The 12,892-nt window shown below is 37.1% G+C and overlaps 1 protein-coding gene across 1 annotated transcript in view; it reads left to right on the forward strand.

Annotated features, from left to right (window-relative positions):
- The window catches only part of LOC140502137 (vomeronasal type-2 receptor 26-like), a 70,042-nt gene that overhangs the window by 9,419 nt on the left and 47,731 nt on the right, over positions 1–12,892 (forward strand). The window contains 2 exon segments of the mRNA XM_072606487.1: positions 5,898–6,576; positions 6,579–6,700. Of these exon segments, the coding sequence (XP_072462588.1) occupies positions 5,898–6,576; positions 6,579–6,700 (801 nt within the window).

A 12,892-nucleotide genomic window follows, 5' to 3' on the forward strand; every position in this document is an offset into this window, starting at 1 on the left:
CCCATCTTCTTTTTTGTCCTGTAGGGCCAGATAACTTTCTATACCCCATTACCTGTATTTCTCATTTCCTAGTAGTAAGAAAAATACTTGACAGTTGTTCATAAAACTTTGAGTTCCAACTTCTCTTCATCCCTCCCTCCCCACCCATTCCCTTTGGGAAGCAAGCAATTCGACATAGGCCATATCTCTGTAGGTTTGCAACTGACTTCCATAATAGTCATGTTGTATAAGACTAACTATATTTCCCTCCATCCTATCCTGCCCCCAATTGCTTCTGTTCTCTCTTTGGATCCTGTCCCTCCCCAAGAGTGTTGACCTCAAATTGCTCCCTCCTCCCACTGCCCTCCCCTCCATCATGCCCCCCACGCTGCTTATCCCCTTATCCACCACTTTCCTGTATTGTAAGATAGATTTTTATACCAATATGAGTGTGCATTTTATTCCTTCCCTTAGTCGAATGTGATGAGAGTAAGCTTCATGTTTCTCTCTCACCTCCCCTCTTTTTCCCTCCACTGAAAAGTCTTTTGCTTGCCTCTTTTATGAGGTATAATTTGCCCCATTCCATTTCTCCCTTTCTCCTCCCAATATATTTCTCTCACTGCTTAATTTCCTTTTTTTAATATATGATCCCATATTCAACTCACTCTGTGCTGTGTGTGTGTGTGTGTGCGTGCGTGTGTGTGTAATCCCACCAACTACCCAGATACTGAAAAGTTTCAAGAGTTACAAATATTGTCTTTCCATGTAGGAATGTAAACAGTTCAACTTTAGTAAGTCCCTTATGACTTCTCTTTGCTGTTTACCTTTTCATGCTTCTCTTCATTCTTGTGTTTGAAAGTCAAATTTTCTTTTCAGCTCTGGTCTTTTCATCAAGAATACTTGAAAGTCCTAGATTTCATTGAAAGACCATTTTTTCCCCTGAAGTATTATACTCAGTTTTGCTGTGTAGGTGATTCTTGATTCTAGTCCTAGTTTCTTTGACTTCTGGAATATCATATTACAAGCCCTTCAATCCCTGAATGTAGAAGCTGCCAGATACTGTGTTATCCTGATTATATTTCCACAATACATGAATTGTTTCTTTCTGGCTACTTGCAATATTTTCTCCTTAACCTGGGAACTTTGGAATTGGGCTACAATATTCCTAGGAGGTTTTCTTTTCAGTTATCTTTTAGAAAGTGATCAGTGAATTCTTTCAATATTTATTTTAACCTCTGATTCTAGAACATCAGGGCAGTTTTCCTTGATAATTTCATAAAAGATGCTATCTATACTTCTTTTTTGATCATGGCTTTCAGGTAGTCCCATGATTTTTGAATTGTCTCTCCTGGATCTGCTTTCCAGGTCAGTTGTTTTTCCAATCAGATATTTCACGATGTCTTCTATTTTTTTCATTCTTTTGGTTTTGTTTTGTAATTTCTTGGTTTCTCGTAAAGTTTTTAGCTTCCATCTGCTCCATTCTAATTTTTAAAGAGCCATCTTCTTCAGTGAGCTTTTGAATCTCCTTTTCCATTTGACTAATTCTGCTTTTTAAAGCATTCTTCTTCTCATTGACTTTTTGGGCCTGAGTTAGCCTATTTTTAAAGGTGTTCATTTCTTCGGCATGTTTTTGGGTCTCCTTTAGCAGGCTGTTGATTTGTTTTCATGATTTTCTTGCATTGCTCTCATTTCTCTTCCCAATTTTTCTCCACCTCTCTTATTTAATTTCAAAAAATTCTTTTTCAATTCTTCCATGGCTTGAGACCATTGCATATTTATTTTGGAGTTTTGTATGCAGAATTCTTGACTTTTAGGTCTTCCTCTGAACACGTAAATTTTTCCTCCTGGTCCAAAAGGATGGAAGAAAATACCTGTTCACCAAGAAAGAACTTTCTATTGTCTTATTATTTTTCCCTTTTGGGGGCATTTTCCCAGCCAGTTACTTGACTTTTGAGTTCTTTGTCAAAAGGAGGGTATCCTCTGAGGACCTGTAAGTTCTCAGTTCCTCCAAGGTGGCACAATCAAGTAAGAGGAGTTTATTCCTCTTCTGGTCTGTGCTCTGGTCTGTTTACAGAATTCCCTCTCCAGAGCCTCTACCAACTCCACCACGTCAGGCAGCACTCTTCCTCATCCCAAACCCCCACTCAGGGCTGAGATTCGGATCAGCTGCTCAGTTAACCCATAGGCTTTAGGTCAGGGCTCCAACAATGGAAGCTTCTGTTGCCTGAGGTCAGGGTTAGACCTCTGCATTCCTTTCTTTGAAGCTCCCTTTGGCGTTTGTGAGTTGAGCAATCTGGGACCCACAGCTGCTTTCAGTGGCGTGGCACCTTGAAGCCTGCTCCAGTCCTGTCATTGCCACAGTGTGGCCCACGTTGGACTGTGCTCCTCTCCATGCCTGTGCTGGGTTGCATTCTGTGGTTGTGCTGGGCTGCATTCTGCTCTGTGCCTGTGCTGGGTTGCACTCCAGCCTGCATATGTCTAAAATATCTTTTGTATCTTTATTTTAGAACGTTGTTCTCAAATAAAAACGTCAAAGGGTGTTCCACATGAATTACAAAATATTGCAGTTTCTTTCCACTTCTGCCCAGTCTAGTCTGCCTTAATTAATTTTTTCCCCTTTAGACATTTTTTTCCTACTAGATTTGAAGTTCTTTCATTTTAATTTTCTTTGCTACTAAATCTAGTTTATGAATAACATTGTGGTCATGAGTACTTTCTTTATCTCTGTCTTCATATAAGCAATAAATAAACATATGGACAATAACGAAGCTGCATGTAATTCTGTAGATATCATCTTCCAGACTTATCCATCAAAGGGTCACCAGACATTAAATATGATTGTTCACCCAAGAGTGAAATTACCTAAAGGTACTAACATGAATTCATATTATTCCATTGTTTCTCCAACATGGATAGTAAAAAAAGATTATAAGTGTTTGATGAAATCACTAATATACACATATATACACTCATACATGTAAATATATACATGTATGTATACACATATATACATATATAGTATGTATATTGCATGTCACTAATCATATAATGGTATTTTAAAGACAGAAGTTATCTCAATATAATTTTATCCTGGTGAATTCTTACTGTCTTTCGGGGATCACTACATTCTTTTTACAATCAGCGTGAACTATCTATGCACTAGTTCAAATGATTATATATTAACTTACAATGCATACGCAAATCAATATGTAGTCTTGTCTTTACATGACAAATTCCAGTGTTCAACTTGGAATCTACAATGCTCAGAATTTAATGCCATCTGTTGACAAGTTAGAAAAAATGTTGTGAGGCTGAGTCCTCTGATAGTAATGACATCTTTTCTCAAGTTCACAATGTGTTAAACACAATGGAAAGTATAGAAAATGGGAAGTAACTTTTAAAGTCAATGTGAGATGTCATTGTACAGTTACTCATAGATATTTTTAAAATAGTTGGCTTAATATTTGGTGTTTAAATATACAGATTCTGAATATGAGTAGGTAAACTAACATTTGAAGAATTATAGTCACAACCTTTGTGTAAATTCCACATCTCTATATTCGAGTTGCTTCTAAGTGCCTTTGAATAAAGCACATCCTAATTTCCGTGAGAAAATCACTGGACTATCAGATTAAACACCATATTTGAAGATGACAAACAAACATGCATATTAATCATAATCTTGGTCTCATCAAAATGTACACATATCATCCAGTTTTGTTTTGCTTTTGTATCAAAAAGTCCTTTCCATTACCAGTAAGAGATGAAAATTTTAGCTTGCCAATGAATGCTGCACTAAGAAATAATACAAGATGTAACAACATATTCAGGTACCTTTGGGAAGAAAGATAAAGATACACTCATAGAAACAAAAATACAGAAGGATTAGATACCTTTCCCTTCAAATTAACAGTTGTCTTAGATGTCTCAGAAAGAAGGATAAATTTGGAGGTTTGGGGAAATTAAAATCCTTCCTATGACAGTGAATGTATCCTGAAATCCACCATTTTTATTCCGGGTAAAATAGTTTGTAGTTTCCTAGAATTCATTTATAAGATTTTCTCAAAATAATTGGCATGTTTAGCCTGAAAGGCAATAAAACGTACCTAATATCCATGTGATTCCTTCTCTTTCAGTTTTAGAGAATTTATTTACATAAATTATGATGAGTTCAGTCGCAATTGTACCAAGACCTCAGGTAGAAAAATTTATGAAGAGATTGCACACACAGAGACAGACTAACATACATGCATACATATGTACATATACATACACACATGCATGTTATATGTATGTGTGTCTCCGTACACACACATATGCATACACACAAACATATAGATCTGTATGTATATATACATATATATGTATGTAATCTGTTTATATGGTTAACTTGATTTAGTTTTGCTTGATTCAAAAATTTCATTTATCAAGTTCAATAAGTATCAAACACTCTGTGAGTCAATTGTTGAACAGTAGTAAACTTTTGACCTGACTGTGCATTTTAATGGTAGCCCAGGTAGCCATGGATTTCTTAATAAGCTGACATTAATTTTGTGTTTAAGCATACTACCTCTAAACAAGAATGTTTAAGCTAAAATTTTAAGATTCACAGTGATGGCATTTGCATGCATCTCAGATTTTTGCATATAGATTTTTTTCCAAATGTATTAATAAGCAAAAATGCATATTTCATCTTCAATGAGAAAATCACCATATTTGCTAGCTTTGCCTACAATACTTAAACACTGCAAATTTACACGTGTGTTAATTAGCCTCCTGTTCTCATGAAAATACACGCAAAACATATGCATATGCTCTTCAGATTTGTCTTATTTTTTCGCACAAATGTGATTCCCAATACAAGTAAGATATATCAGTTTTAGTCTGGTAATCTAGCATTGTAGAAGCAAAAAGAAAGAATATGTTCCAATGCCTTTGGGCAGCAGAGGGACTGCACATGATATTAAGCAGACAAAATAGAAGAATCAGACATTTCTTTCTTCCTCCAACAGTTGTTGTTCAGATGACCCAGAGAATTGGGTAAATATAAACCTTTGGGGGAAATAAAATGTTTTTGATAGTGAAGTGTATCATGAAATCCAAAGCTTTTCTTCTAACAAAGGAGGCCATATAAGAGTGGATACTTTTACACACTTTTTACACCATTAAAGTAATTAGCTCATTTAAGTGACCATGTGGTTCCTTCTTCTTGAGTTTTAAGGAGTTTACTTAAGAGGATTGTAATGAATTCAATTACAATCATGAGAAGTCCCCAGTAACAAAAAAGATCTAATGTTTAAAGTAAATTGTCTAACGTTACATTTGTATTTGTCTCTAATGAATTCCTGGTCCCTTTGTGCTTGAGAAAAAATTGAACATACTGGAAATATTTGGGTAATGAAACAACAGATTATATTATAGGGTGTCTAGATATTCAGGTATCTGGAGAAGAAGGAGAAAAAAAGAGCAAAGATTTTCTTGGGTTTTCCCACAGCCTGAGTCTTCTAGTCAGAGACTCTTATGGAGTTCGTGACTCACCTTGATTTCCCTCTTCTTTTCCATGTTTTATTGTCTCATTCCTGGCTTTGAATCTTATAGAAGTACTGAAAAGTCACCCACTGCAATATATGAAATTACTTTTCCCTTTCAACTATCTTGACAGCTTCCAATTTCCGGAGACATGATCACATTTTCCGGGCTATTGAAATCAATTTCCTGTTCAGCTTTATTCTATTTCACTCAGTGACCTCAAAGATACCTCACACTTAGTCCAAGGTCTTTAATTAGCTGAGACAAATTCTCACCTAATTAAAATATTAAATCTGAAATTGAGTTGATTGGTTTCAACCTCGCATTTTCACATTTGTCAAGACCATATTCTTAGATCTCAGATTTTCCCATATTTCTTTCATATCCAGGTCACCTTTGGGCCATTTGATCCTGTTCTGAGTAACAAGGTTCAGTTTCCTTCTCTTTACCAGATGGCCCTGAAGGATTCTTCTCTACACAAAGGTATGGTCAGATTAATGATTCACTTTAAATGGACATGGGTAGCTCTGGTGACTGTGGATGATCTAAGAGGTGAGGAATTCCTTCAGGAACTGACATCAGAGATGGCAAATAATGGTATCTGTGTGTCCTTCACAGAGAAGATTCCTGTCAGTGGGAGAAGATACACAGAATCAGAGGCAATACTCACACAGAGAATCATGTCATCAGTATCCAGAGTGATTTTCATTCATGGTGACACAGACTCATTAATGATCTTGAGATATTCATTATTTTCTTTTAACCAGTTTTGGAAGGTATGGGTGACCACCTCTCACTTTGACATTACCATGAGACCCCAATATATTGATGGTTATGATTTCCATGGGGCACTTACATTTTCACACCTAACAAGTGATGTTCCTGGTTTTAAGCCTTTTCTCAGGACAGTGAGCCCTGCTAAGTACTCAGAGGACGTTGTATTGAAAGACTTCTGGCACTCAACATTCAAATGTACAGAAGAACCTGAAAAACTAAAAGAAGAAAAATGTTCACTAAACGCTTCCTTGGAGACTCTGCCTTTGCTTTACTTTGACATGACCATGTCAGACTGAGTTACACCATATACAATGGTGTCTATGCTGTAGCTTGGACCCTCCATGAAATGTTCCTGATGAAATCAGAAGAAGGATCAGTGTTGGAAGGAAAAGGTTGGGTTCCTCACCCATGGCAGGTAATATTCCTTTAAAGTAGTGTATTTTCCATTACCAAACAATGGCAACCTGATGAGGGAATGCGTTGGCTTGGTTCCTCGTGAAGAATATCTGAGTTGGGAATCATTCAGTCCTCAAATATTCCATTTTCTTAATAGAAAAGATCTAGAAATATGATGGGACTTGATACACAGTTACTGATTTAGCCAATGCTTTCTTTACTATCCCTCTAGATTCTAAGCAATGAGACCAATTTGCTTTCACTTGGCAGGGCCAACAATATATTTTTACACTCTTGCCACAAGGATATTTGCATAGCTCCACGATTTGTCATAGGATTGTGGCTGAACATTTGGGTAAATTAGACCTACCTGGTGGACAGCTTACCCACTACGTAGGTGATATTATGTTACAAGGAGCAATTGTAGAAGAAGTGAAGAACAGTTTGACACTTTTAATTGAGCATATGAAAAGCAAAGGGTGGGAGATTAACTCTGTAAAGATACAAGGGCCAACTCAAACTACAAAGTTTTGGGATATACAATGGAATCAGGAACTGTGACAGATTCTCCCACAAACCCGACAAAAAATTTTTCTATCCCCACCAATAGAAAAGAGACCCAAACGTTTCTAGGATTATTTGAATATTGGCGACATCACATACCACATTTGGAAAAATTTTGAAACCCTTATATAAAATTGCTAGGAAAAATATGAATTTGTTTGGGGACTTCAGCAGAGTAACGCTTTTGATGAAGCTAAGGCTGCTATTCAAGTGGCCCGAGATTTATGGCCTGTGCAAAGTGTCCCAGTAGAATTACAAGTGACTGTACAGGATGAATATGCAAACTGAAGTTTATGGCAAAAACAACAAAATGTACCCTTAGGATTTTGGTCTAGGAAACTCCCTTCTTCTGGAGCTCAATATACCCCTTTTGAAAAGCAGTTAGCTGCATATTGGGCTTTGGTAGAGACTGAACAGCTGACTTTAGGTCATGAGGTAATACTAAGGCCTAGAATTCCAATTGTGACCTGGGTAATGAGTACCCTACCTTCTCATAGAATTGGGCATAGATGGTAAACTATCACAATTAAATGGACATAGTATATTCAAAATAGAGCTAAACCAGGAAAAGTGGAGTGTCTGATTTGCATGAATTTATACCAAACATAGATACTGAGGGAAATGATACACCCTCTGAACCAAAGCAGTAGTTGTTACATTACTTTCTAAAATGGAATGAAGGATATGATGGATTAACTGAAGAATAAAAGGGACATTCATGGTTTACTGATGGGACAGCAAAATATTCAGGCCACAAAAGACATTGGAAAGTGGCAGCCTATAACCCATGAACTAGGTGGGATTTGGAAAGTTCTGGGATAGATGGAAATATTCAATGTTCTAAACTTATAGCAGAACATCAAATGATCAAAACAGAACAAGAAAGACAGTGTCATATACTTACTGATTCATGGGCAGTAGCTAATGGGTTAGCTACATGGATGCCCCTGTGGAAAAATCAAAATTGGGAAACTCAGGGCAAATAATTCTGGGGCAAAGAATTATAGGAAGACATACGGGGTATGTCTTTGGTTACTAATTTGTCAGTTTTTCATATAGATGCTCACATGGCCCTCACCATGCCAGAATGTGAGTATAATGCATACTTTGATTGACTAGCAAAGTTTGTTCTTCAATATATTGTTCCTACTCTGACACCAGTTGATGATCTTGTACTAGCAAAATCTATCAAATGACTAGTCATTTAGAGGCTCACGCTACACACCAGTGGGCACAAGACCGAGGTATTGGTATCTCTCATTCATTGTTAAAACAAGTAGCCAAAGGATGTTATATATCTCAGTTGGAAAAGGAATGAAATATTCCTTGGATAGTAAGAGGAGAGATACCAAGGGGAAAAGAACCAGCCCAAATTTGTCAAATTGATTATATTATACCTCTATCCCAAGATAAAGGATGAAAATTTATATGCACTGGTGTATACTAGTTTCAGGTACACTAGTGGCTTGTCCCTATAAGAATGTGACCCAGAAAAAGACCTGTAAAACTTTAGCTATCATAAGTCTATATTATGGAACCCCAATACAGATTCAAAAGGACAAAGGGTTACATTTCAAAGGTAAGAAAATGAAGAGGTATTGTGTATTAAACAGCATAGAATGGATATATCATATTACATATTATTCACAATCATCTGGGTAAATTGAAAGAATGACTGGATTATTGAAAGAACAGTTAAGGAAGTTAAGTTCTAATAATTCTTATCAGCATTGGAAAGATAATTGTTCATTGCTTTATGTGATTTGAATAATAGACAGTTGGGAGGAAGTACACCTCTAACCACAATGATGATCCAAAACCTTCAAATTAGGAAACAACAAACACATACGATCCCAAATGTTGAGTATTGGACTGTGAGGCCAGATTCTCCAGTACCATATCCAAGGGCATCTGGTTCAGCAGGATATGATTTACATTGTTTAGATGACTTTTTGTTGGCTACAAAAAAATAAGAACAATCTCTACTGGCATATGGATGAGAATTCCTAAGAATTGTATTGGATAGATATTGCCTAAATCAGAATTAGCAGCTTGAGGAATACATGTATTGGCTGGGGTGCTAGATTCTAATCTTAAAGGAGAAATTATTGTGACATTCCAAAATTTAGGTGATGAACGCACACAGTTTTGTAAAAATGGTAGAATAGTTCAAGTGATTATTTTCCCTTGTGAAACAAGTCCACTTGTGAAAACTGACCCTCCTTCTGAAATAACTAGCAGGGGAAATGAAGGATTGGGTTTTACTGATAGAATAAAATTGGAAGCTAAAATAGGGGTAAAACAGAAGGCAGACGATGTTCCAGAGGATGCAGAAATTATACCACATGGGAAAGATAATATCGTAACTATTCTTTATTCAGGAGAGGACGATCACAAAATTTTACCCTTAATTCACATATTTTATCATGAATGAGGCTGTGATAGTGGGTTCATGGACTCCAGAACCACAGATGATCCTCTATCTACCCTGATTCTAGATAATGTTTCTTTTTTTCTTTTTGGCTATTTGTCTGTTAAACTTGTTTGCTAGCTTTGTTTCCTACAGGGTTAGTTCCCTCCACCTGCAGATGCCTGATCGCTTAGGCCAAATGTCACCCCTCCACATCCATGACAGTGATGTGTCAACTCTGGACCTGAAGCTGATCATATTCCAGATGCCAGCTAAAGAGCTGGTCTCTCAAATGGGATCTGTTGGGTCAGGGACAGCTTTACATCCAATCTTAGAAGGAGTTAGTTATGGAAGAAGAGACCTTCACCACTTAACCCAAGATTTTGGTCACATTTGTTGAGGGGGGAATTATGGGGCTCTTGTGCTCAAGTCCCACCCTAAAATATTGTTTTATGTGCTCATTTTGTGTGATCCCCATTATATTGTTGTGGAGGTCTATTGACATCAGTTGCCTAAGATATTGTTTTATATCGTTATTTTCTGTGATCCTTGTTAAAGATCTAGTAATACCAGATGCCCCCCGCAGTCGACCTATGTAACGAATATAAAACCTTTTGGCCCCAAATGCAACAGGAAAGTGTTTCTCATTCATTCATAAGTCCATATGATCTACTTGAATCACCTGGAAGCCTAAATCACATGTGGTGGGAGGAGCTTGATGAACAAGCAGAACAGGAAGGCTGGAGCAGAACAGGTAAGAAGTGAGTTGAACAAGGTCAAGACAGAGGAGATGGGATGCAGGTAGGCAGGCCGGCACAACTTACGCCTGCAAGTATTTGTTTGCTTGTGAAGAGGTCCCAACCGTAAAGGGGAGTCTTGGGAATGGCTTTGCCCCCTGCGGTGATCATAGTTATTGACTTTGTGACGATCATGACAAATGTAACTTTCTGGTTCTGAGGTTTATCTGTCTGGCGTCTAAATAAATGTTTTTTCTTCTGCCTTCTGTGTAGAGAGTTTGTTATACTTTGTGATGTGGTGCTACACTGGCATAGTCATAGTCACCACCAGTGCTGTGAATATTGCCTTGGCGACACACCAGAATATCTGAAGTTGAGAGACAAGTGTTTGTCTGAGGAACAGCTAGGATGCCAACTTCACTGGACTCAGAATATTTTTGGAAAAGTAGAGGGCAGGGTGTGCAGAATTTGAATAAAAAAGTAATGATTTTATGCTTGATGCTGGAGATTATATTCACTAGAATTTATTTAGTAGAGAATGACAAGGTCATACATAAGATTTCAAAAAATCACTTTGTCAGTTGAGTGGAGGAAGAACTGTTGTGGAGAGAGATTTGTGATAGATAAAGCAACCATCACACTATTGCAATAGCTCACACTTGAAGTAATAAACCCCTGAATTATGGTGGTACCAACATCAGAGAAGATAAGATGACAAACACGGGAGATATTGTGATGGTTAAATCAACAGAATTTGGTAACGGACTAGATATTGGGTAATGAGAGTGAGGCATCAAGAATGATAAGAAAGTTGGGAACCTAGGTGGTGAGTATAGTGGTCCGCTAAACAATGATAAGGAAGGAAAAGCAAGGTTGGGTTGGACAGAGGTACAGGAAGATTAGTTTCCTTTTGGATATATGGATTTTAAATAACTTCAGAGCACCCAACTTCTTTGAGTTGAATTGATGTTTCCTTTTTCTTACACCATTATAGTATGTCATATATCTTTCCCCCAATCTCTCCCAGAAAATGGGACAACTATTATTGTTTTGCTCATTTATTTTCAAATTAATTAATTTTTACTTTTCAACATTCAGTTCCACAAGATTTTGAGTTGCAAATTTTCTCCCTATCTCTCTCCTCTGCCTACCCCAAGACAGCATGCATTCTGATTACTCCTTCCCCCAATCTGCCCTCCCTTCTATCACAACTCTCCCTTCCCTTACCCCCATTCCCTCTATTTTCATATAGGGCAAGATAGATTTCTATACCCCATTGCCTGTCTGCCTAATTCCCCAGTTGCGTTTAAAAAGGATTTTAAACATTCGTTTTTAAAACTTTGAATTCCAAATTCTCTCCCTTCGTTCCCACCAGTCGCTACTCAGAAGGCAAGCAATTTGATATAGGTTATACAAGTGTAACCATGCAAAACATTTCCGTAACAGTCATGTTGTGAAAGACTAACTGTATTTCCCTCCAACCTATACTGAACCCATTTATTCTTTTCTCTCTTTTGACCTTGTCCCTCCTCAAAAGTGTTTACTTATAATTAGCCCCTCCTCTCATTTGCCCTACCTTCTATCCTCCCCCCATACCACGCTTATTCCCTTCAACCCTACATTCCTGTAGTGTAAGATAGATTTTCATACCGAATTCAGTGTGAATGTTATTCCTTCCTTAAGCAAAATCTGATGAGAGTAAAGTTAACTCTTTCCCTCTCACCTTCTCCCTCTTCCTCTACATTGAAAAAGTTTTTCCTTGCCTCTTTTATGTGAAAGATAATTTACTCCCTTTCTATTTTCCCTTCCTTCTCCCAATATACTCCTCTCTCCTTCTCTTAATTTTATTTTTAGATATAATCTCTTCATGTTGACTCACCTTGTGTTCTCTGACTATATGTATACAATCCCTTCAAATACCCTAATACTAAGAAAAGTCTCAAGAGTTACAAATATGATCTTTCCATGAAGGACTGTATGCAGTTCAACTTTAACAAATCCCTTATGATTTCTTTTTCTTATTTACCTTTTCATCCTTCTCTAAATTCTTGTGTTTGAAAGTCAAATTTTCTATTCAGCTCTGCTCTTTTCATCAAGAATGCTTGAAATTCTTCTGTTTCATTGAATGGCCATATTTTTCCTGAAATATTTCCTAAAATATTCAGCTTTCCTAGTTAGGTGATTCTTGATTTTAATCCCAGCTCATTTGACCTCTGAAATATCATATTCCAAGCCTGAAATCCCTTAGTGCAGAAGCTGCTAGATCTTGTGTTATCCTGATTGTGCTTTCACAATACACAAATTGTCTCTTCATGGCTGCTTGCAATATTTTCTTCTTGACCTGGGAGCTCTCGAATTTGGCTACCATATTCCTAAGAGTTTTCCTTTAAGATCTCTTTCAGGAGATGCTTGGTGGATTCTTTCAATATTGATTTTGCCCTCTGGTTCTAGAATATCGGGGCAGAGTTTTTCTTGATAATTTCTTGAAAGATGATATCTA

Source organism: Notamacropus eugenii, chromosome 4, assembly GCF_028372415.1.
Source record: "Notamacropus eugenii isolate mMacEug1 chromosome 4, mMacEug1.pri_v2, whole genome shotgun sequence".
In the NCBI taxonomy this organism is placed as follows: Eukaryota; Metazoa; Chordata; class Mammalia; order Diprotodontia; family Macropodidae; genus Notamacropus; species Notamacropus eugenii.